A 25071-nucleotide genomic window follows, 5' to 3' on the forward strand; every position below is an offset into this window, starting at 1 on the left:
TGCAGTATGCAGGTGATGTTCAACTGTCACCTCTTTGACATCTAGATGCCCCTCGCCCCCATCCAAGGAACTCAGGCATGCATCCTCAGGACTGAGCTGGTTGCTTCTGACCCTAGGAGATGCTCTTCAATAGTTTTCCTACTGAAATTGACTCTTGCTTAAGGATTCCGTAGTCATACTCCCCTTATCCAGAAGCACCAGTTACTCCATTGTCTGCACATGCTCTGTAGGACCATGCGGAACCCATCCCCGCCCTCCTCCCACAGCATATATAGCATAGCACAGGAACTCCTGCTGCTGAAGACTTGTTAAACTGTGAGGACACATAAATAGCTGTGTACCTGCTGATAAGCCAGTGGACAACAGAGCTTGCCTTAGTCTCATTCTGATGCCAGGGCTGGTAGCCTGCCGACGCTGCTTTGCTGGCTCCACCTCCCTTCTAGATTGTATTCAGTCCCTTGCAGGTCTGTCAGAGCTGTCTTAAAACTGTAACTAGCTCATGCCCCTTATCTGCTTAAATTCCTGCATCTCTGTGGATCCCAAGTCCCACCTTCTGCCCGATACTCAGACACCCCCCAGCCACAGTCAACTCTGTGATTAGTGAGCACCGAGGTTTTTCTCATTCCAGGGTTTCTACCCTCAGGGCTTTCCTCAGAGGTTAGAATCTTGCAGCAGGAAGTCAAAGAAGAGGAAAACATAGGCACCTGCTTCCAACTGCTTCTCCTGCCTTTTCTCATCCTCTGTTTTCATGAGACTTGACTTTCCTTTCTCCCTCCATCTCAGAGGTTAGCATTGGCTGGAGTTGCCAAGACCCAGGGGCTTCCTAGGACACCTGTCTAGTCTTGCATCTTACTCACTTTCAGATCCTGTGTCCCAGCCATTCTTCCGGATGGAGTCGCAGTCTGAGCGGCAGGGTGACACAGCTGGTAGGTTGGGGGCCACACTGCACACCACCACTCCTCGCCTTGCGGTCAGGATGCGTGGAGATTCTGGGTGGAATGTGCTCATCTCCTGTGGCTCACCACCCAGTACATCCAGGCCCTTGTCCAGATTGCTCCTGGAGTCACTCTGGAAACAGGGCGTGTAGGCCATGGGGCGCACCGGCACCTGTGGAGGCCCCACCTCTTGGTACACATTGCGCCCATCTCCTGCACGCAGGCTGCGGAAGGGGATGCCGTTGCTCTTATGCAGCAGTGCAGCTGTGGCCGGGTCCTGCACTAATGTGATGTTGTTGCGAGAGTAGTTCTTTCTGAAGACCTTCTTGCGAAAGACGATGAAGAGTACGATAAGGGTGAAGATGACGAAGAGGACTACAGCGATGCCTATCAGCTCCTCCTTTCCCACATATGAGTGGCCAGCCTGGATGTTGGGCACAACCACAGGGCGCAAGCCACAGTACTGGCCTACATAGCCTGGGGTGCAGTTGCAGAAGAAGGAGCCAAACAGGTTGACACAGGAGCCCCCGTTCTCACATTCTTCTCGCTCACACTCGTCCACATCATCCTCGCACCTTGAGGGACAAAGCACAAGAAAGCCTTTCCAACTTCAGAACGATTGTACCAGAGTTCAGGCAAAAGCTTTAAACCAGAAGGAAGCCCCTACAGAGTACAGTACCTTGTGTGTATGTGTTCTAATGTGTGTATGTTCATATGCATGTATGTGTTCTTACGTGTGTGTATGAGTATATGTACACAGGTGCATATACCCAAGGGTGACTTCAGTCATTTCTGTGTCCACTGAGCCCTTGCCCAGTACTTTACAAAAGATGTGACTTCTTAGGTTTTCATGAGATTTGGAAAGTGATGCACTGACGAGAGAAGAGTATAAAGAGGAGAATGTTTCATGTGGAAAAGATATCCTTTCTAAATCCCCAGTCAGGTGCACCTTAGCGTTTGTCGTATTGTGTAAAATATTTCTGCACCCCTTCCCTAACAGTGCAACACAGGATCTCATAATCAAACTCACCAGCATTTCCACAGGGAACTATGGATGGTTGCACCAGGTGAGAGGGATGGAGCATTGAAGCACATGTAGACCGCTTTCATCCCCACAGTACTATAGCTACACAGTAGGCTTTTACAATTATTTTAAGTGTGTGTGTGTGTGTGTGTGTGTGTGTGCGTGTGCATGTGTGTACCATGCATGTACAGGTGCTTGCACAGACTAGTAGAGGGCATTAGATCCCTTAGAGCTGGAATTGCAGGTGGTTGGGAACCACTCAGTATGGCTGCTGAGACCTGAATTCAGGTGTATCTCTCAGTAGCTTCCCAGTAGCTTTAAAGTCTGATTCTGTCTTACTTTAACACTCAAAGCACATAATTAAAACTTCCCTCCTTCTTCACCCATAGTTTAGGTAATCTACCTTTTAAAATGTAGTCTAAATATCCCTAATTTGAACAGACTGGGGCTAGGTCAATCAAAAATTAGTTAGAATCACAGAGCATTTAAAAATAAGTGCAGCTTTAATACTTTAAATTACACCCAGCGATTCAAGCTCAGCTAAGGATTTTTTGGTGGAGTCCTCAGAGACTTGCTCTAATGAACATGCCAAGCTGATCGGTAATTAGGCTCTCACTTGCTGAAGAGTACACGTATGTACTTCTGAACTGATCAAGGATGCCTGGAAGTGGCCTTTTACTCACAATTTAAAGCATTCCATTTCTGTCTGCCTCACAATTTAATTTCACTCATTTCCTGGAGGAAAAGGGTTTTCAAAGGAAAGGTAAGGCTTAATTTCTCAGAATAGTCATTAAGCACCAGGTAGTGGAGTCCAGTTGTCAGGCTCTGGGAAGTGAGTTTTATGTGTGTCTCAGAATTATCCTGGAAGATTTAGGTGGTGCTAAGTACATTTAAGAAGTATCTTCAACATTATAAAGTGCTTTTATAAAATGGGATTGAATAGGCTTGAGGGGACAAAAGGATAAAGTAAAAAATGCAAATTAGACATAACTGCTGTGTGTATGTGTGCTCACATGTGTGTGTACATGTATGCATGTGCTCGTGTGTATATGTGATGTATTTCCTTGTCAGTGTGGCTGTGTACACATGCCTGTGGAGACAAGCGCTTGATCTCAGATGTCTTTCTCCATCACTTTCTGTCTTTATTTTTTGTGAGAGAACCAGTCTTTCACTGAACTCAAAGCACAGTAGTTTGGCTAGGCTGACTGGTTCACAAATCCCAGGCAATCCCAGCCTTAGGGTTTCAAGTTCATGCCACCCTACCCAGGTTTTCAAGGAGGGTGCTAGGAATCTGAACTCAGGATCTCCTGTTTGTATTTCAGTCACTTTACCTTAAGCCAGCCCATGTGAATACCGTGTGGGAAAGACAGCAGGGTACCCATTTATTCGAATGAACCACATGCGGGGTTGCTTCCTTAGGATAAGAAGCGTGTAAAGAGAGGTCCTTGTGCAGTCTCACTTACGTGACACCTGTGAGGCCGGCTTTACAGCTGCAGACGAAGGTGTTTCCTATGGGGTCACAGGATCCTCCATTCCGGCAAGGGTTAGGGAAGCAGGCTGTGATCTCTGATTCACAGTTTGTTCCCGTGAACTGCGAGAGACAGGAACACTGATAGCCTGGGGAAAAGAGAGGGCCTCATGAGCTGGGGATGCCTCAGTGATGAGCATCCTTAGACTCAGCTGTGATAGGTCCTCTCGATTCCTTATCTTAAGCAAGGCCTGAATTCCAAAGCTGATCAGCACACTGGTTAGGTAGAATTCATTTGTCATGAAAAAAAAATTCCAGGGTGTAGTTTGTATTCCATGGTAGTCCACAAAAATTCACCTAACTATCCATATTTTATAGAACGCTAGTGATCTTGTTAGAGAGCCTAAGAGCAGAGAGACCAGGATGGTGAGGGAGATGGCAGTGCACTCTTTATCAGGCTTCTGCAAATGGTGACAGCTCCAGATGGGAGAAGCCATTGGTGCCACGCTCCCTTCTGCCCTGAGCTCCAAGCGAGGCCAAGCCAACTCAACTGAAACTCAGTGCCTAACCTTCATATCCCTTGTGCAGAGCCTCGTCTTTGCATCTCTTTCATGTTCTATTCATGAACCTGTCATACAAAACTAGGCACTGATATCTGTACCACAGACAACATTAACTATCAGGCGAATGAAGACTCAGAGTCTTATATGTGCCTTGGGGTAGAAACGATGCATTACTATGACTATGGAGTTGTTGTCCTTAGCCTTAGACACATGCTTAGTAAATGAGGGATGCTCTGAGTTTTGCATTGTCAATCACAGTGTTGATAATGCCTTAGGAACAACCTGGATATCCCTGTTAGGATTTTAGCATTTTCTTCTGTAGAATGCTGATAGTTTGTGATTGTTTCTAACAGTCACAATTTTCTGCTGGATTTCCATTATGTCTTTTATTTCAAAACATCAGTCACATCACATATGGGCAGTCTTCTATGGCCCTTCCCCCCAACAAATTGTAATCTTTTAGTGTTAATTAAACAAACAGTATTTGTATTATTGTAATTAACTGTAATATGCTATTTGTAGCTAAGCTACCTAGTGAATTCTGACTTTTATTTTCATGCATATCTTTGTCTTTAAGAAAAAGATCAAAGATGAACCTGTGCTTTGGATTCCTCTTTTTCTGAATACTTATTTAAATTTCCCCCGGACTTTTCGCCAACCAGGCCTTCCTGTATTGAGCTGCACACAGTAGCTCACATCCTTACTTGCTAAGGAGGTCTTCGCTGATACCTCTCGGGGCTCCCCCTTGAACAGCTGACCTACCCAGCATTTTCGCATACCTGTGTTAAAGATCAGTTTCTGGATTCATCTGGCTTACTCTCTCTTTCATTTGGTGATTCTATAATTGCCTCCCATGGGAAGGGGTTGAAGGAGGCAAATTTTAGGGAATTTTGTCTAGTTAAATCCTAAGACCTCATTGGAAGTTAGATTACATTAGGAAATTGAAGCAATCTTCTGCTTGTTGTTTTTGGGAACTCCAAAGTCTCTGAAGCTTGAAAGAGACCAGATTGCTTTTCTCTCCAATATTTTGGAAGGTCAGATGTTTGGAATTTTATGCTCTTTAGCTATGCTGTGATTTAGCATGGGCTTGTTCTAGCCAGTGCTGGATCCTCAGTAGGCCCTGTAATCTTGAAACTCACATCCTTTAATTTTGGTAAATTGTACATGTTCTTGCACCCGTTTATTGATGATTTCCTTTGCTTTCTCTTCTGTCTTCTTGGAAGTTTTCCTATTTGCATCTGAGATTGAGACCTTCCTGGAACTCTTTATCTTGTCTGTGTCCTTAAATTCTTACTTGCTTATTTCTGTCGACAGTTTATCCTTTTGAATTGCTTTTGAGACTGTCTAACAAGTGTGTTTCAATAACTCTGTCTTCTCCCCCTTTTCTTTTGGCATTTGTGTAACACTAGCCCCAGATTTGCATACTATGGCCATAGCCTCTTCTCTTACCTCCCGAGAGTAATAATAATTCATGATGTTTTTCTACCTGTGTAGTTTCTCCTGATTTGTTTTTGGATTTCCATAACAGGTTAGTTTGTGTTTCAGATCAGCTAAACTACCGTGCCCTGCGATTTAAACCCTGGTCTTATAGTTTAGGTTTTGTGGATATATCAATATTTACAATCAGTCATTATTGTCCATAATGTGTGTGGGCTCAAGAAGAAGTTTTGTTTTAAGCCAACACCCAGAGAAAAATTTGCACATTTCTAGCCAACTGGCTTGCTCTATGGGCTATCATTTCAATACTGCAAAACCAGCTCTTATATGGATTCCCAACCACTAACCTGCCCTACAAGTTTTAGGCTTGCTAGCCCCAAATCGCAGTTAGATAATCCCATAAGATTATTTTATCCCTTTCTTTGCATGATATAAATATGCATTTGTGTGCATATGTGTGTCTGTGTGAAAGATATATATAGAGATAGCTAGATAGATGATAGATAAATAGAATATGATAAATTTCTTCCTGTTGATTCTGCTGCTTTTCTGGAGAACTCTAACATTATCTTCCCAATTAAGCAACTTCCTCATGATCTTCTATAAGGCATTTATGACTACTTGCTGTAGCAGTCAGCCTGACTGACTTCCTGTCTTTAAAGATACTCTTTAACATGTGGAAGTGTGCAGGTGCCTGCTTATAGTGATTGGGTATTTGACAGGGCAGTTATGAAACCACTGGTAGAACAGTTAGAAGCTAGATGAGTACAGAAAAGAGCAAACACTATAAACACTTTGTTACCAACACGTCTAGAATAGAAACTGTGATAAGCACCATCTACACAGGCTCGGAGATGTTTACAGCCACGGAAACCTAGTCCTAGAGAAGCTAGGATTTTCCCATGCTTACAAAGCTGGGTAGACTCAGGCCTGCCAGGCTCTCCTGACCTGTTTCAAACACCACATGTTACTGTAACTACAACTCACTGAGCACATCTCTGCCATCAGAAAGAGGCTGACTATTTCAGATCGCATTGTCATCTCTGACCCACACAACAAAGGAACAGAGAGGGTCCTAGAAACAAACCTGTTTTTAAACGTTTAATTTTGGTAGAGATTTTTTTAATAAACAACCAAGGAAAAAATATTGGGTTAAAATACTCAAGACTAGATTTTTAGTACATAGTGATATTTATTATTCATCCCTGTGAAAGACTTGCTTATCAAACCTGACCTGTCACTATGTGTTGCTATAATCTCATCATTCAACTGCAGGACCTATTATTAATAATTTTTATATCAACAAATTATCACAATAAACCCAAATGTTCTAGTGATTTAGTGTTTTAAAATTAACTTCCAGTCATTCAACAGAGGATCACAGTGATCCTAGGAGGAGGCATGGGGATGGTCTGCTAACATTTCCCCACAGGGCATTACAGAGTTCACGAGACTCTTCTAGGACATGGGACTAGGAAGCAATTAAGTCTGAACCAGGCCTTCTGACTCCCAGAACTTTCTACAATGCTGCATGAGTTCTAGAAATTATCATTAAATGAGACTAATGATTTGCCAAGAATAAGAGATAATTTCACATACTTCCTCATGGGGGTGGGGAGCAGAAGTAAGACCGATAGAAACAGACATTCCTTCTAGGAGCCAAATAATAATTAGATGAACAAAGTCATGTATGTTACTGTTCTTAAGAGTTCCCTTATGTTGCTGTAACACACACACCTACACACCACTCTAACACACATATACATACACTTATACACCAATATATAGACATATCTACATACCTACATATCAACAAATGTATATTCACATACAATTGTATACATGTACACCTATACATGCACAACTACACCTACGTGCACTAATACATTTATTTATATACATACACCTATGCGCACGCACACACACACACACACACACACACACACACACACACACACACATACAATTTCTAAAGAGAACCAGAAAGCATCAAATTGATTGCAAATATTATCTAACCCTGTCACAAATATTAAAAAACAGTTTTTCATGGTATAATTTCTCAAGTCTGAATAAGAGTTGGGCTTTTGGGAGGTAAAAAAGAAGTAACAAAATAACTAACCAGAATAATAACTTATCATATTGTACTGGCTAGTTTTGTGTCAACTTGACACAGCTGGAGTTATCACAGAGAAAGGAGCTTCAGTTGAGGAAATGCCTCCATGAGATCCAACTGTAAGGCATTTTCTCAATTAGTGATCAAGGGGGAAAGGCCCCTTGTGGGTGGGACCATCTCAGGGCTGGTAGTCTTGGTTCTATAAGAAAGCAGGCTGAGCAAGCCAGGTGAGGCAAGCCAGTAAAGAACATCCCTCCATGGCCTCTGCATCAGCTCCTGCTTTCTGACCTGCTTGAGTTCCAGTCCTGCATCCTTTGGTGATCAACAGCAGTATGGAAGTGTAAGCCGAATAAACCCTTTCCTCCCCAACTTGTTTCTTGGTCATGATGTTTGTGCAGGAATAGAAACCCCGACTAAGACAAATTGGTACCAGCAGAGTGGGATATTCCTGTGACAACCTGACCATGTTCTGGGGAGGACTGTGGAAGGACTTTGGAACTTTGGGCTTGAAGATCCATCCATTGTTAAGAGCTCTGTCAGATGTTGTGTAGGAGCTTGGAAGATAATGTTGAGAACACTGCAGAAGATGGAGGTCTGGTTTGTGAAATTTCAGAGGGAAAATTAAAGACTCTTTTCAGGGCCATTGCTGTTTTGATTGTGAAGATTCTGTAGTTCTGGTTAGCTGGGGCTGAAGAATCAGCTGTGATTAACAAGATACCAGAACTACTAAAGCAAAAACTTTGCATTACTGGGACTTTTGATGCTGGTTAGCTGGAGCTAAGAAATTAGCGGTGATTAAGAAGAGACCAGCATCATTGAGGTGACATCTTCTAGGAAGTGTTTTCTGAGAGCACAGTGGCTGCGTTCCAGATATAGCCAAAGTTGTACCTTGTGCTCTGGCTGGACTTGGTAACGTGTAAGGGTCACCCAGGTGGTACTGGTTTTGAAGGCATGAAGGAGTTGAGCAGAGCAGCTGAGGCTTGGCACTGTGAGAGGCCATGGAAGGCCATTGGTGAAAGTGCAGCCTCAGTTGCAATTGATGGCCCAGGACTGAAGGGGTCATGCAGTGTTTTGGAGATGCCAGTACCATGAGATGACCACCAAGAGCAGCAGCAGCAGTGGAGTAGAGGCATCTGGAGCCTAGAGGATGACTCGTGTGCTACAAAGGGCCTGGCTGGAGAAGTGACCCAAGCCCTTGGAGGAGCCCAGAAGATCGTGAGTTGGATCCCAGACATTGGACAGTTGGAGATTGACTTTTGCTTTTGATTGTGACTGTGCCCTGATATTTTCCCTCTTGAAGAAAGAAACTGTTTTAGTGGAGCCCACAGTTAAGAGACTTTTAATTGTAAAAAGACTTTGGATTTTAAAAGAGATGGATATTTTAAAGAGATTGAAATTTTAAGCATATGTAAAGACTGTGGGACTTTTAAAGTTATTTAGAATGGGGATGAATAAGATTGTAAGGGTTGAGGCTTACTAGTGATGTTTTTGTGTGTCAAGTTGACAAGGGGTCAATTGTACTGGCTAGTTTTGTGTCAACTTGACACAGCTGGAGTTATCACAGAGAAAGGAGCTTCAGTTGAGGAAATGCCTCCATGAGATCCAACTGTAAGGCATTTTCTCAATTAGTGATCAAGGGGGAAAGGCCCCTTGTGGGTGGGACCATCTCAGGGCTGGTAGTCTTGGTTCTATAAGAAAGCAGGCTGAGCAAGCCAGGTGAGGCAAGCCAGTAAAGAACATCCCTCCATGGCCTCTGCATCAGCTCCTGCTTTCTGACCTGCTTGAGTTCCAGTCCTGCATCCTTTGGTGATCAACAGCAGTATGGAAGTGTAAGCCGAATAAACCCTTTCCTCCCCAACTTGTTTCTTGGTCATGATGTTTGTGCAGGAATAGAAACCCCGACTAAGACACATATGATTAGGAAAAATTCCAAGAACTTTCTATGGCTTGTATTTCATTTACTTCTTGTAACAACTGCATGCATTGTCATCTCTGAATTGCACTTATTATCATGGCTTCTTTACAAATAAGAAAACAGGAACTTAGGTGAGATGGTTCTCTTGTGGTTATCGAAGCCAGTGAGCAGATGGACTGTGTAGTACTTCACAGCTTGTAAGGAGGAAATGGCCCTACCAGCATTGAAATATGTGTACAGCAAACCCCACAGCTTCTTTCCCTTCAAATCTTGGCGACATGGGAAGTATATTTTTAAGCCTCGCCTCCAATTCTGTGTTCCTGTTTACACGCCTAGTTACAGCCCATGCAGATGGTTTTGAAACCTGCATCCAGACAAACTTAAAATTATCCTTCTGTTACTTAAAGAAGAACATCATAAAACCTATTAAATGCAAAATAGAATCAGAAAAAGCAGTTATAGAGCAAATTTGGGTGGTGCAGGCAAATAATCAAGACAATTTCTGTTTTATTTCTTTGCTTAGGTTTTTTTCCCCAGTTCACCCAGGCAATGACATCAACCTTCTGCTCTGCTCACCAGGGCAAGGTGAACATCATACTTTGGGTCCATATCTTGATAAAGAAGCAATTCCTGCTGCACAGGGGTGAAAATATTGACAGACACATACAAAGCACCAGAGACCTAGTTTCATCAGCTGCCATGCTGGCTGAATTGTAGAATGATCATGACTTGAGGAAGTATTTGGATATGGTGAGGATCTGGGTCCCAGACTGAATCCTGGGTGTTGCCCATCAATGGTGTGTGGCCATGCCCAAGATGCTTGACTTCTAAGAACCTCCTTCTTTTTTATGATTAGTCATATTCAGGAATGCTCATGTCAGAGAGAATAACAGGGGTCTTAGATTCTGTAAGTCAATATAGCATACAGGTACTAGGTACTTTAGGGTTAGGTTGTAATTACTGCAGACTCTAAAGTCAGTTTTACCATCCTATTGCTTATAAATCCAATTACTGCAGGCTGGGGAACTAGCTCTGTCAATTAAGTGTTTGACTCACAAACATGAAGGCTTGAGTTTGATCAGATTCCCAGGAACTGGAAAAAGTCCAGTATGAGGGTGAATGCTTATAATGCCAGCACTTGAGAGGTATATAGAGGTGGATCCCTGGGCTTACTGGTCAGTTAGCCTAGCCTAGCCAAACTCTTGAGTTCTGGGCCAGAGAGACCTATCTTAAAGAGAAGCAAGGTAAGCCATGTTCTGAGGAACAACAGTGGAGGTGATCTCTGACCTCCACTTGCATGCACACATGCACATGTACATGCACCAAAGCATACCTAGTCTCTCTGTCTGTCTCCTTCTCTTTGTCTTTGTCTCCTTTGTCTCTTTTCTTCTCTTTCTACCAGCTAAAGTCAGAAAAGGTTTTTAATATGAATTTTAGGCTCAGTACTAAGACTACCAATCTCTGAAAGATCTCAGTTAATGTGGGTAATGAGTGTGTGTGTGTGTGTGTGTGTGTGTGTGTGTGTGTGTGTGTGTGGTGTGTGAGGTGAGTGTTAATCACAGTTGGGGATGCTCTAGCTGCTGCTGACCATCCTCTCTCATTAATTTGAGTTTTTCCTTTCTGCAAGCAAGGTCCATTCAATGCTTTAGGACCTTGTCAAACAAAAAAACCTCTGGAGAAAACTGTTCTGGTTCTCAGGACAGGTGGCCCACATTTCAGTTTTGATGTGTTGATTGAGGTCTTGATTAGTTTCCTTGGGAATGTGGCAGTCTTTATGTGGCCACAGAAAGAGGTATATAGTAGAATCTCATCTTCTAGAATGTTCTTTTGTGCCTTAACATGACTTAGACTTTTTGAATTTAGCATCTACTGCTATTAATGCTGTCGAAAAGAACAACAAAAATTTATCAACTTGTAATTTAGAAATGTCACTCAAAAAAGAAAAACATTTTTCATAATTCATTTCATTCAGTATTCATTCAGATGACCTCCATTGTGTATGCTTAGCAGGCTGCTTCTGCATTCTTGCCCCTCTGATCAGGAGGCCAATGGTGGAACCCATGTAGAGCTGAGGGGAAGCCGGCTACACGTGACATATGCTGGTCACTAAGAAAGCAGTGGGACTTGGAACTTTACATGGTCAGCACAGCATTGCCACTGGATGAACTTTGAGGAACTGAACTTACTCAGACTTACAATGAAGGGGAACCAAATCCTTCACAAAGCAGGGTAAACCAACATAAGGAATTTGCTGCCGAGGACACTTCTGTGTCTGTCTGTTTCACCATCTAATAGCCCATCATGCAACCTGATGTGCAGAATACTCAGGGCTGCTGAGCTGGGCAGACATTATTGGTTTTATCTTTGAGGATCTCTGGGGTAATCTAATTTTGCTGACAAGAGAGTGACACTCTGGGTCTGCTCATCTGACTTTCAACTTCTTTTAATGACCTGTCTGTTTACCTCTCTTGGTACTCACAGAACACATTCCTGCAGATAAAAAAACTAAGATCCACCAGCAGCCGTGGTTCTCAAACTTGGATGTACACACTCTGCCTTGTTAACACAGAGATGCCTGAATTTCTGTAGATTCTGAGACTTCAGGCTTGTGCCTGCTTTCTACTGTTATTGAACTTTCCTTGGCAAAACATTCAGGAGTTTGCAAGTATTATTTGATTATTCAGAAGAGGATTCTTCTGGGTGTGGACAACAAGAGACAGACAAATATATTTTCCTTTTAAATGAATAATCAAGAGACTTCTCAATAGCAAAACCTTACAAGTTCCTCGAGTGACCTGATGCATGGCAGAGGTGGAGAACCTCTATATAATAGAGAGGGAAACAGAAGGTAGAAGGTTCTCCGGATTCCAGGGCAACTCAGAGCCAGAAGGTGAAATCAGATCATTGGCTAGGGATCGTGCTGAGGCACAGACTAAATCACTAGGTTTGGGTGGCACCTTATATCTTTTTAGCATCCTCAGCAACTACAGTGTAGCTTGTTCCTGGGGCACAATTGAGCATAGCAAGGAGCAAAATTCTGGCTTCACATTTTCTCAGGTTTATGATGCTAGATTTCTCATTTCTCATTTCGTTTTTTTTTTGGGGGGGTTGTTTATTCTTTAAAATGGGAGAGGGCTATAGAAGGAAAAAATGTTGAAAAATCAAATGTCTTAGTGTGTAAGCATTTCAAGGTGAGTGATATTCTAGTATTATGTACACTCAAACTAGTATCTCTGACTACTGAGAATTCATCAATTTTCCTTTAGGATTTAGGTTTCTCGTTTAATACAAAGTGGTCTGAGTGGTTGCTTTGGGCCTAGTGACAGCATGGCTTGGTGCATTGCTTCACCAAACTACAGCTTAGTTCCCAGTGTGTTTTCCCTGAATCATCTTGAGTTGAGCATCATGAGGCATGGAGAATTGATCATGCCTTATTCAGAATGTGGGTACCCCCTGGTCTACACCCAACACAATGGCTCTGAGAATACAAAGGTCAGAACGGGTCCTAGCCATTTCTTTTCCATGGTGATTGCTGTTTCCAGGTCATGTTTGTGAAATATATATAATTTTAAGGCACTACCAAGGGGAAGCCTTCTTTCTGTGGTTGATTTATAGAGTCGAGTTACAATTTAACACTCTATGCTTTGACTCCCCTGGGGTTCCTGAGGATTGCTTCTTAGGCAGGAAGAATTATAAGGTTGGTCAGAGCTGCTGAGCATGCCATTCCAGACCAGTAGATGCAACCCTTTGGTCCTTGTGCCAAGGCTTTTGGTTGGGTTTGGGGTAGTTGGGGAGGAACCCTGAAAAGGAATATTCCTTGCTGTGGGTTGGCTGCTTTAAAGGTTATTAACGTTCTGGAACAACATGCCACAGTTTGAGAATGAAGTCTGTTACCAGGAGATCCGACAACCAGTCCTTCAGTATTGTTCTGTGAGTGAAGAATGAGGATGGCAAACTGTGTCTTGGCATTTTCCAGTGACCCATGGGAGAGAGTTACAGAACAGACTGATGTTCAAATGAACTCTGCTGTCAGATTGTCATGTGCAGGTGCTTACCTCTAAGGACCTAAGTCTACTTCCTTAACTCAAATATCCTCTTGCAGTATTGTACACATCCTAGGTGTTGATCTGGGAGCCTAAGACCATAGCCTTGTGATCAGACCTCTCTGGCAACCAGAGGGAACTTATGAGGGCATGACTACACTTAATGTCTTTGTTCGTTTAAAGAAAGTGCTTCTTGTAAGTAACTATGGTTAATTTATGGTTCCACAGCAGGAAGTAGACACCTGAGTTTTGCTGGTTCCTTTCCGGTACCCACTCTCCTAATTTGGCAACAGAGATGTTTTTCAGCTAGTAAAAACAAGGACATGACAAAAATGACCATGATAGGTATTGGAGAGATGGTCCAGTGGTTAAGAGCACTGACTGCTCTCCCAAAGGACCCAACTTCTATTCTTACCATCTACATGGCAGCTTACAATTGCCTGTAACTCTAGGTCCCGGGGGTCTGATGCCTCTTCTGGCCTCTTTGACCATCAGGCATGTATGTGGTACATAGATACCTATGTAGCCAAAATACTCACATAGAAAAAGAAAAAATAAATAAATAAAAGTTTTTTTTAAATGTCCATGATATTAATAGAAGATGGAGACTAGAAAATAGAGTCTCTTCTTTGAGGCTAGGGCCTCATCGTTACAGCAAAGAAGTCTGTAGGTCCCCCCTTGCATACCAGGAAAGGAATTCTATGTCCCTGGTTCCACAGTAAGTCCCAGAAGACCTCTGACATTTCTGTTAGGTGGGGCTTGAACCACCTTGAACCATGCTTCCAGAACTAGATTCTTTACCTCAGGTTTGGAGAGGCTTGGGAGGAGGGCTGTTCTTGTAGGGCTTCCTCACTCTGGCCAAATGGTGGGCTTGAGGCAAGAGGTGGCTGCTCAAGATGGGGGTGAGGGAGGATGCGCTGATTATTTTAGAAAAGCATACACTGGTAGGTGCAAAGAAGAGACTGGAGCCAAAAGGAGACTACATTACCCTGGAGGGAAGAGAACCTACTGAGGAGCCCAGAATCAAGAAGACTGCCCCATCATAGAAGAAAGTCAAGTATGTGGAACCAAGAAGGATGGTTTGCACATACACAGGCAAGGCTGACCATTGGGGAGGGTAAGGTATAAGAAAAAGCAGAGGAGGGTATGTAGTTCAGCTGGTAGAACGCAGAAGGCCTGGTTTTGGATTCCCTAACACACAGAGTGTGGTGATGCCTGTTTGGAATCCCAGTGCCCAGAAAGCAGGGGCAGGAAGATCAGAAACCCATCCTTGGTTCCACAATGGGACTCTGTCTCAACAAAACAAAACAAAAAACAGATAAATAACTAATGTTTCTCAGAGGGGCCCTAGAGCCATTTAGTTATATAACATACCTGTTCTGGGTACTTAACTAAAGCATTTCATGGCAGTTAAAATGCACCCTGCTGAGCCAGACTCCACAGTCTTTCGCCTTTGTTCAGTGACTATTATTATTATAAAGATAACCCTGTCTGGAAGACCACAGCTTTGCCAGGAAAACCATGTCCTGGCATGGTTAAAGTATATTACAATTTGTGGCTGCATACGCAGGATTTGACACGGCATGGTGTTCAATTTCAACCCAATTTAATTATATGCCCTTCTATATACCGTCAGTGGCTCACACAGGCAGGGATTTTTTTTTCTTTTTTTTTTTTTTTTTTTGTCTCATGAAAAACTGGCCATGATTTGTCATGAGGGGCTGGTTTGCAGAACAGCTAGTGGGGAGTCACTGTCCATCATTCGGGAATTATGGAGCCATAACCACCCTTTATTTACATATACTGCTGAGAAAACAGCAAATAGATTTCTTAAATCGAGACAGTAGTAACTCCCCCCCAGGGCACTGGGCCCTCATTGTGACAGTGACGTATGTGAGTCTGAACAACTTTGCTGTCTGTGTTCCTGTAGTGCATCACTCCACGGACAGTTTATAACATTCTTAAACTAAAATGGACTCTAAATTCAGAGCCTGGCTGCACCCAAAGTAGATGCTAAGGCTGAGCAGAATCTCAAGTGATTGTGAAGAAGGCTTCCGTCCACCAATCAGATGGCTGCTGAGTACCTCTGCAAAGGGGCTGTGGGGCTAACTGGGGCTGCTGAGAGGTGGTGGCAAGGCGCAGCCAGAGGGAAACCTGTCTAGAGGTTCTCCGCACAGACGCTGCATCTAGGAGGAAAAGGGAGTCTTCAACCTCAGGCTCCTGGGCCTTAAACAACTATAGACAGACTTTGTGGCTCTGTTCTCCCCCTTTCTCCTTCATCTCCCATTGCTTTCCTGCTTCCTTCTCGTTCCAGGGAGGATGTACCTGGGGAAGAAATGGCTAGAGAGCACTGTGCTGAACTTGATTGGATTCCCTCCTGAGAGTCTCTGTACAGTTTCACCTACTTGTGTGTGAGTGTGTGCGTGCGCGTGCATGTGTGCATGTGTGTGTATGTGTGTGTGTGTGTGTGTGTGTGTGTGTGTGTGTGATTAGTATCATGAGTAATTAGGAAGGTGTAAAGGCTATTTCTCAGGCACTTCCCATCTTTTCTGTTTTGGAGACAGGATCTTCTCCAGCCTGGAACTCTCCATGTAGGCTAGGCTGTCTGACCGTCGAGCCCCAAGGGTCACCTAACTCTCCCTTCCTGGTGCTGGGGTATAGGTGCATGTCACCATATATAGCTTTTAGTACCGAGCTCCCCGAGATAAAACTCAGATTTTCATTTCTGCACCAACTAGTTTAGGTTACCCCAAGTTCCCTCTCCTCGTTTTTCAAGTGTGCTCCAAAGACCTCTTCCTCTTAATTCTCTTCCCACCATTGCAGGTCCACTCCTCCAACCCATGAAGGCACTGGTAAAGTTATATCCAAAGGACCATCCTTTCTGGGAGGGTCCAGGAGAAGGTGGGAGGGGCTGGCTGTGAAGTGGGCAGACCTCAGGTGCACTCCCTCCCCTCGCCTGCACAGATGTGCACTCACCGCCAGAGGGCAAGCTGCTGCAGCTGCCCCCGTGCAGACAGGGGCTGCGTTGGCACGCGTCTGGGTAGAGCACACAGCCCAGCTTCAGCTCCGTCAGACCCACGACCTCCGCGAAGCTGCTGCGCTTGTTTTGGAGGGGTAGCTCGTAGTGATTGAGCACCACGGAGTCCAGGCAACCCTGGAAGCCACCGAGGACCTGCGTAACACGCGTGTCTGTCAGGCTGCGGACGTTATCAGCCTGCACCAGGGCACCAAAGAAGATGGCACTGTCAGTGCTTAGCGTCTGGAAGTACAGGGGAGCCCTGCGACGCTCTACATAGCTGTCGTCCAGGGCCAGGCTGGTGAAATTGCGATTGAGCTCCAAGAAGACAGAGTGCCAGCTCCCATCATTGACAGCACGGCTGGAGATGCCCAGGATCCCAGGGCCGCTGCCACAGTCCAGCTGGAACCACAGCTTGCCTTCCACAATCTGTGCAAGAAGAAATGCAGAGCCCTCATGAGTCTAGACCCGAAACGGTATGATCCCAGCTGGGCAGATGTTCCATCCAGTGTGCATCTGCATATGTGTGAACTAAAGCCCTCTACTGTCTGCCAGGACACTTCTCAGATCTTCCTGCTACCAATCATAGGGACGTCCAGGAAGCACATGGTGGTATTTAAGAAAGTTTCTGTGGATCATCACCCACTGTGATATCTTGTTTGTTTCTGCACCCCTCTCTGTCATAGCACTGATTTCCATGAAATCACCCATTCCCACGGGACACCCACCATGTGGTATACAATAAGCTAGGGCGGGGTAAGGCTAAGCTATTCTGCCCTTCTGGGGTCCACTAGTCTAGTTGGCAGGAGCATGGTCACATGTTAACTCTGCACACACATACACTTACACTCCCCAAACAAGTTACAAAAGTGTGATATAGTGGAGAGAAGAGGCCAAATAGAAGCAAGGGTTGCCTGGTACCCAACTTTGTGTGTAATTTGGATATTAAACACTGGTGTCATCCTTAAGCCCGCCTTTTCCTATACTTTTCACCAAATGGACAAGAGGCACTCCCAGAGTGCCCAAGCTTGGTGACTGCATATACGAGGGGTATCCAGCCTTTTGTCTTCCTTGGGACACACTGTGTGAAGATCAATTTTCTTGGGCCACATATTAAATGTCATGGGTGTCCAACAATTCATAGCCCACCACATGGTTTGGAAAACAATGTAAACATTTGTTCTGAGTGACACTGCGACATGATTTTGTCATCTATAAAAATACAAAGTTTATGGTTTAGAATTGCACAATAGAAAAAAAATCACAAAAAATCGACCAACAGTTTGAGTAAGTTTATAATTCTGTGTTAAATCATCTATAACTATATTAGGGCACGTTGGCTGGGAGTTGGGCACCCTTGGCTTACAGTTTATGAATTTTTAGCCACAGAACCTTCTGATCAGCTGTTCACAATTTGCAGCTGTTCCAATCCCTGGTCAGGGTGCTCCAGGGGAGACATGTCTGCTTTAGAAAGTGCATCTACCAAACCCATGAAGGCCACCACCAGGGAACATTCATTTTCCGTAGGAGAGAAAGCTGAACCACCCAAAGATCCTAGCTGGCAGAGAGCACAGGCAGACTTCAGTAGACTCAGGCTTCCCTTGTATTGAGGAAATTGCCTTTGACCCTTGGTGGTCCCCTCTGGACTGTGTTTCTTAGATATGCTCTGTGGTATTAGGATTGGGGGGTGGAAGGCTAGGTCTCCATGTAACCAAGCTTACATTTGGCCACTAGGGGGCTTACCGCTGGGCTCCGTGAGACAAAAGGGTCTAGATCTAGGAAATGATTTTGTGGAGTCTAGTGTCCCAGGAGTGTGTGGTCTGTCTGTCTTGAGATGTCATGACATCTGCATTTCTGTGCATAGCATACATAGACACTTGTGAAAGGGCAGAAATGACAGGCCAACAGGAACACTCCTTCCATGTCACCAGCAGCTTAAGAAGTAAAATGTTGAATGAATTTATAGAAATGAGCCCAGCTGGTCTTTGCATGGTGCGCTTGATAGAGTGAGCAGGTTCTACAGCACTCATCCGTACAAATGTTCTGTTTCAGAAAGTTCCCGTAGCAAACAACTCAGTGATTCTCATGTCTGCTTTGACTCGTAGATTTTCTCACGTGCAAGTCCAGCTCATTCATTCATGCCCCATCAACACTGCCACTCTGAGTGGGGCAGAGCCAGGGAGCTGGGAATGCTGAGCCTTAACTCCGGGCCTGCCTGTACCACCCTGCTCTCTGGAAAGCACTGCTCTACCTTGGTGGGTTTGGAGACAAAGATGGGCTGTGGTTTCTGCAGCAGAATGGCTGCCTATATCACACATGAAGCATGTATGTACACACACACACACACACACACACACACACACTGCTCTGCAATATCCATTCTTGGATGGAAAGGTCTGAAAGCAAACATTTATTTTCAGAGGGCTTTCACCTATAATCATATACAATTGCTAGCTTTTGCTGTTATTTAGCAAAATAGACTGAATGGCCATTGTAAATAACAGCAAACTTCCTCAGTGACAATGATTAGATAATACCCACATGTGCATTTTGAGTGCACGTAATAAAGCGATAGAATACGGACAGCTTTGGAGACTCTGTCTCCATGCCCCAGCCCATCTGCTGCTTTACTCCATGGCTACAAAACACTGTCCTCCTCAGTCAGTCATGGAAAAATCTGCTGGTGAACGTGCAGTTAATGTAAGTTTCTATAAAAGAGTGTTTAATTAACATATTATTTGATTTATGCTCCTCCCCCATCACTACCAATTGCCTCTGGGTAATAACCAGAAAGAATTGACACAAACTTGATGTACCCACACGCATAAAAATTCTGCTACTAAGGAACTAAACTTTATCCCCCTGTGAGTTCCAAACAGAGCTAAGTTTCTTCCCCCCCCCCTTTTAAAAATAATATAAGATCAGCAGCATTGCCCAGAGAAGGAATCTAGGTGCCCACACATTTCACCTTTATCCAGAGAAGCATCAAGCATTTTGAGCCATCAGGTTTGTTGCTGTGACATTCTAGAATATCGCTGCCCAAAGTCACCCAGTGAAAAGTTAGTAACCATAGGCATGCCATGCCACGGAGATAATACACCGCTTCCTTCCCTTTGAGTATCTGAGTCATCTTAACACTGGAAACTGCACTCTGACTTAACTCTTCTCTGTCTACCAAGTTCTAAAGTCTTTTTCTGTGCAAAAGATGACATGTTCTCGAATCAGACTGCCAGCAAGGCTCAGCAGTGGAGACTGAAGTGTGTCTGGTCTGTGAGAAGTCTGTAGCCACACCACTGAAATGGCTTATTGGTCAGGCAAATGAGTGATTATTTTTAATGATATTCACAATTCAGAGAAAGATAGATGTCCCTTTGTTATAAAATATCTACATCTTCAGAGTTGTACAAAATCAATGGTGTGCTTTGTCCAATTTTCAATGATTAGAGGATTAAGAGACAGGAAATCGGCTGGTGAGATGGCTCAGTGGGTAAGAGCACCCGACTGTTCTTCCGAAGGTCCAGAGTTCAAATCCCAGCAACCACATGGTGGCTCACAGCCATCTGTAACAAGATCTGACACCCTCTTCTGAAGTGTCTGAATTCAGCTACAGTGTACTTACATATAATAAATAAATAAATCTTTTAAAAAAAAGACAGGAAACCGGATCCATAAAAGTAGTTTTCATAAGAAAGTAGGAGTTTGAGTAGAAATTGATAAATTATGAGTCTCATTGCTTTGGATTCTTAGTGTATGGCTCAGTGTATCCTTAGTGTAGGGTTCAGTGTAGAATAGTCTAGCCAGGTGTCTGTGTTATTTGGCTTTATTCTCATTGTGACCACATTTTTTTTAAATAGAAAGTGAATAGGGGAGGATTTGCTCTTCAGTTCACAGTTTTAGAGGCCCCGGTGCATCCTACCCAGGAGGGCGTGGGAGCAGAACACCAAGCTCCTATCTTGGTGGCCACATTTAGAGTAGTTCCTTCTTAGTAAATTGTCTCTGGAACCCTTCCACAGTCATATCTAGATGTGTGCCTCACCCATCCCCCAAGCACTTCTAAAGCTAATCAAGTTCTCAATTAAGGCCCATGGATCATCACAAGTGTTATGAAACAGTTTCTGGAAAGGATGCCATTCAATATTGTCATTTCAAAGCCATATGATGTGTATCTGACACATGGGGTACCTTCAGGAAAAAATTTTTGGTTCAGGAAATAAATAAATGGGTGGATGTTCCAATCAGTCCCTGGACCTTTTGCAACTCCTCAGGAGCTTCAAACCTGCTCACCTGTCATTCATCCACACTCACTGTCCAGTAGTCGACACTTACTAAAGAAATCACCAACTGCCTCCAAGTCTCCTCACAGGCAGACATGGGTACTCCTGCCTTTTAGGAGGGGAGTGGGTATCAGAAATAAATGTTATGTAAAAGCACGCTGAGAGCTCCCATGTCCCATGCTCTGTAAGACCCACCCACACAACTTATGAACTTACCCTATCTTTCTTTCTGTTCTGGGATACCAAGCCATGTCTGAGAATCATCTGACTAAAGGACTCCGTGACATACCACTTTTCTCAATATTTCCTATATTTAGGAGTCTTTCTAGATTAGCAACCATGTTTCTGTCTGCTTTCCACTTGGTGCCAAAAAGTCTGACAAGAACCTCCTTGCACTGCTGTGATTTCTCCCCAAGTCTGCTCTGGAAATCTGACACTTTGTTCTTAATAGGCATAAAGGGCACAGCCCCTTCTGTTATGGCTTTGCTGCAAGGAAAATAAGGACTGGGTTTGTGTTCAACTAATATATTTTTTCTGATTTTTCAAAATCACGGTATTTTACTCTTTTTGCTTCATTAATTGCATCGTAATCATTTGTTTTCATGTCACTGGTGCTTTCATTTTTTATTGAACTTGTGTGCTTATGCTAAGTCTCACATCTCTCTTAGAAGCCAGGGCAGTAAATGGGAGATGGGATGGCAAGTGCTTTCTAGTGCAGCCAGGATCCAGTGACATTTCCCTCCACGAAGGCTTTGTTTTTCTGACCACCATGCAACTCCTTAACAGTTGCCAGAGAATGCCCTCTGCCCCCTACTGTCTTAAATACATGTTTACAGAACACACATTGACTAGGAAAATACAGGCCACCTGGAGATGCAGTTTAAGCCAAGCATTTCAGCTTAGTGGCTTAAACAAAGCACAAAGCCCACAATGTACCTGAAGCCAGTAAGATCAAACCTTGTACAAGGCTGTGTTCAGCAAGTCTCCTACAAGGATGCTCCTGGTAACATGGATGAATATCTGCCACAGTGCAGTATAGCTGCCACCTGCTCTGGGCAAACCTAACATGAGGGGGATGACAGCGAGGGGCCAGTGATGATCCACAACCGCAAAAGCCTTCATAAAGAATCCTTCAAATAGCAACTGCCTATGTTTATTGGGATTCATTTTTAGGAATTCAGTTTTCTAACTTCAGAAACACATTTGTTTCATGAAGTACTGTATACTTGCATGGCCAGTGTTATGCCAGAGGTTTATTCTTCTTTTCTGTCCCCAGAGAGGTGTACTAGTAACACACATGCCAGGCATGGGAAGATGACAAGCTTCATTTTAGAATCAAGCCATCCTTATCTGACATTTCTGTGCCTCTCAAGTTCAGTGCAGTATAGAGATTATTTAACAGACAGTACTGGTGTTATAGTAATCTGTTAGAGCTTGAAAGAGGAGAGGGAAGGCCAGCGACAATAGTCTGTTTTCACTTACCAGGCTCTGAAGACTTCCGCAACCTGTAGCCTGAGCAACTATAGCATAAAATAAAGCCCCTAAACACAGATCAGGGAAAGTCTATTCCTCCCACTCTTTCATTCCTGAAAGCTGGGTGTGGTCTATACATGCACAGGATGTGACCTGGGGAGAGCTTGGAGGAGAGGAGCAGACTGGGATGCACTACAGTGGGGTCAGCCTTATCCCTTGGTAGCTAAGCAACCTTGGGTGAATATGTAAAACCCTCCAGATTGTTCCTGATCAAGGAAGTGGGGATAGCACATCCATAGAAAATTTGTAATAAATTTAAAATTAGAAAGATGCAGCTACATCTGTTAGTATTCTTAGTGTAATCACGAAGGCACTAGGCGCCTCAAGCTGCATACAAATGCCAGATTTATTTTGAAGGAAATCTGGCTGCTTAAGAGGACTTCTGAGGTCAGGAAATGACTTAAAAACTGAGAGACTTGGGTCATGAAAGGATACGTGGAATATTTATGCCTAAGATCTCCTACTTGCTCTCCAAGCTACAGTGTAGCTATCCAGAGAGTGTGGTGAGAACACAATGAACAAGCACAGAGCCAACCCATTAAAGGATTAGCTTTGTCATGGGATTGATTGAGACATCTGTCCTAATGCCCTGTGGAGTGATTGGAATATAAAGGAGGTGAACATTCACGCACTTTCTCTAGGGAGATCTCTAACCTCTACCAGCCAGTTTCGAAATACTAAATATTACTAAATACTAAAATGGAGTAGGATGCTGCCACACTTTTCAAGCTCATTGCTCTCTCTTTTATCCTGAAGTCTGTTCTGGTCTTGTAAACCCACAAGACAGTAATTTTAAATTTCTCCCAATGTAAGATTGAGCATCGTCAATTAAGAAATGATTGTGAGCAGGGTATGGTGGCTCATGCCCATAATCTCAGCACTGAGATGCAGGGCTTTTTTGAGTTTAAAGTTGCCCTAGGCTTTAACATAAGACTTTCTCAACAACAATGACAAATAACAACAAAAATCAAGCTGCAGAAGAAAGCAGTCCATTTTACAAACCTTCAGAATCATGCAGGGGTTGGCCCGAGTGTACATTATGATTCCATTGCTTTGCAGGGTTCTCAGGCGCAGAGCTAGCTTGAAGTCCTCTTCTTTGCTATTTTCAGAAAGCCGATACTTGATGTAACTGTTCCCAGCAAAGCTGAGGGAAGTATGCCCTGAAAAGACCATTCCAATAGCACAAATGTTCTCTTAAAATCCAGAAATAATCATGGACCCAGGAAGCCACCCACACATCAGGAAAGCTGATTGCAGACCACAGCAGTTAAGGATGGAACCCAGGGATCTTGTCAGATTACAATTTTGCATCCTTAAATATTAACCAGATAGCAACCAAAAATATTCCACTTGCTTCATTTTCAGAGCCACTTGGTAAATTCCATAATGTGGATTTTCTTAGTATCATTAGATTCTTAACTGCCTCTTTCCAAATTTATTATTATTAAAAAGATATCCTTTGATTTCTTCTGGACCATTGATGTCCCTCAGACATGTTAGAACTTCTCTGGGTTAGCTGGTACATGCCAGCAATCCCAGTAACTGCCAGCAACGTGCCAGCAATCCCAGTAACTGCCAGCAACGTGCCAGCAATCTCAGTAGCAGGAGGCTGCTGCAGGAGGCTCTCAAGTCAAGGTCTCCCTAGATTATAGAGTGAGTACATTGTCAACCTAGATGACTTGTTCTCAAAAAGAAAAAGCAAAGTAAAGCTGTAGGTAAATGGTGGAGTGTTTGCCTTACATGAGGTCCTAAGTCAATTCATAGCAAAAATAAATAAATAAATAAATAAATAAATAAGAATAATTTTCAGTCCCATAAAACAAGGAAAACCCAGTCAAGTCATGAATACTTGTGTTCATTCTCCAGGCATGCTAACACCAAACAGTCAACTGGTGTTAGGTGTTAAGGAAGGACGTACTGAGCTGTCACAATACTGATTGTCAATCATTAACTATGAGACTTCCATTCTCAGACTCTCTTCCCTGTGCCTGTGCCTGTGCCTGTGCCTGTGCCTGAGCCTGTGCCTGTGCCTGTGCTGTGCCTGTGCCTGTGCCTGTGCCTGTGCCTGTGCCTGTGCCTGTGCCTGTGCCTGTGCCTGTGCCTGTGCCTGTGCCTGAGCCTGTGCCTGTGCCTGTGCCTGTGCTGTGCCTGTGCCTGTGCCTGTGCCTGTGCCTGTGCCTCTCTGTGTCTTTTTGTCTTGGTCTCTGTTACTTTCTCCCCCTCTTCTCTGAAAAGTATAGGCTTAAGCTGGAGAGTTAGGAGAAAAGGGGGTTTCAGAGGAAAATAAGTCACACCAGGCAGTATGGCTATGGGCTTCTCAAAGAGATTTACCCCTTCCTAGACTCTAGCCTAACCCATCTTACCAGATTCTAAATTTGCCTGATTCTAACTTAACCATCTTTTTTATTTCTTAGCATTTTTGTCAATATTAACACTGCAGCAAACAGGTCAATAGCGTTGTGGAGTGAAAAGCAGAGAGAAAGAAGACACAGCAAATGGGTGATTGTCACCAACAATAGAACAGTCTTCATTTAGAAACTGATGGGAAGGGATGCTGTGTGCATGGTATATGTGCTGGGATAGGGCCGTCTTAGTGACTTGCTCAAGCTTCCAGGTTTCCCCTCCATTTCATGGTCAGGTCTATTCTGGACCTCAACCATGATTGAGTTTGATTCCCATTTTTATAATAGGATGTCTCACAAAAGCTGGACTAGAACCACACGGGAAGCAAAGTGCTTTCCACATTAGGC

General features: G+C 43.8%; 1 protein-coding gene across 8 annotated transcripts in view; it reads right to left on the reverse strand.

Annotated features, from left to right (window-relative positions):
* Fat3 (FAT atypical cadherin 3) overlaps positions 1-25071 on the reverse strand; it is a 592493-nt gene that overhangs the window by 11330 nt on the left and 556092 nt on the right. For 7 of the 8 annotated variants that reach the window (XM_011242542.3, XM_011242541.3, XM_017313398.2 and 4 more), the window contains 4 exons: positions 23324-23481; positions 16475-16943; positions 3423-3576; positions 858-1510 (listed from right to left, as the gene is read on the reverse strand). In XM_011242542.3, the coding sequence (XP_011240844.1) occupies positions 858-1510; positions 3423-3576; positions 16475-16943; positions 23324-23481 (1434 nt within the window). Of the gene's footprint in view, positions 1-857; positions 1511-3422; positions 3577-9923; positions 16944-23323; positions 23482-25071 lie in introns of those variants that run through there. The other variant, XM_011242544.2, reaches the window with a different exon arrangement.

The sequence above is a fragment of the Mus musculus genome, chromosome 9 (assembly GCF_000001635.26).
Source record: "Mus musculus strain C57BL/6J chromosome 9, GRCm38.p6 C57BL/6J".
Taxonomy (NCBI): domain Eukaryota; kingdom Metazoa; phylum Chordata; class Mammalia; order Rodentia; family Muridae; genus Mus; species Mus musculus.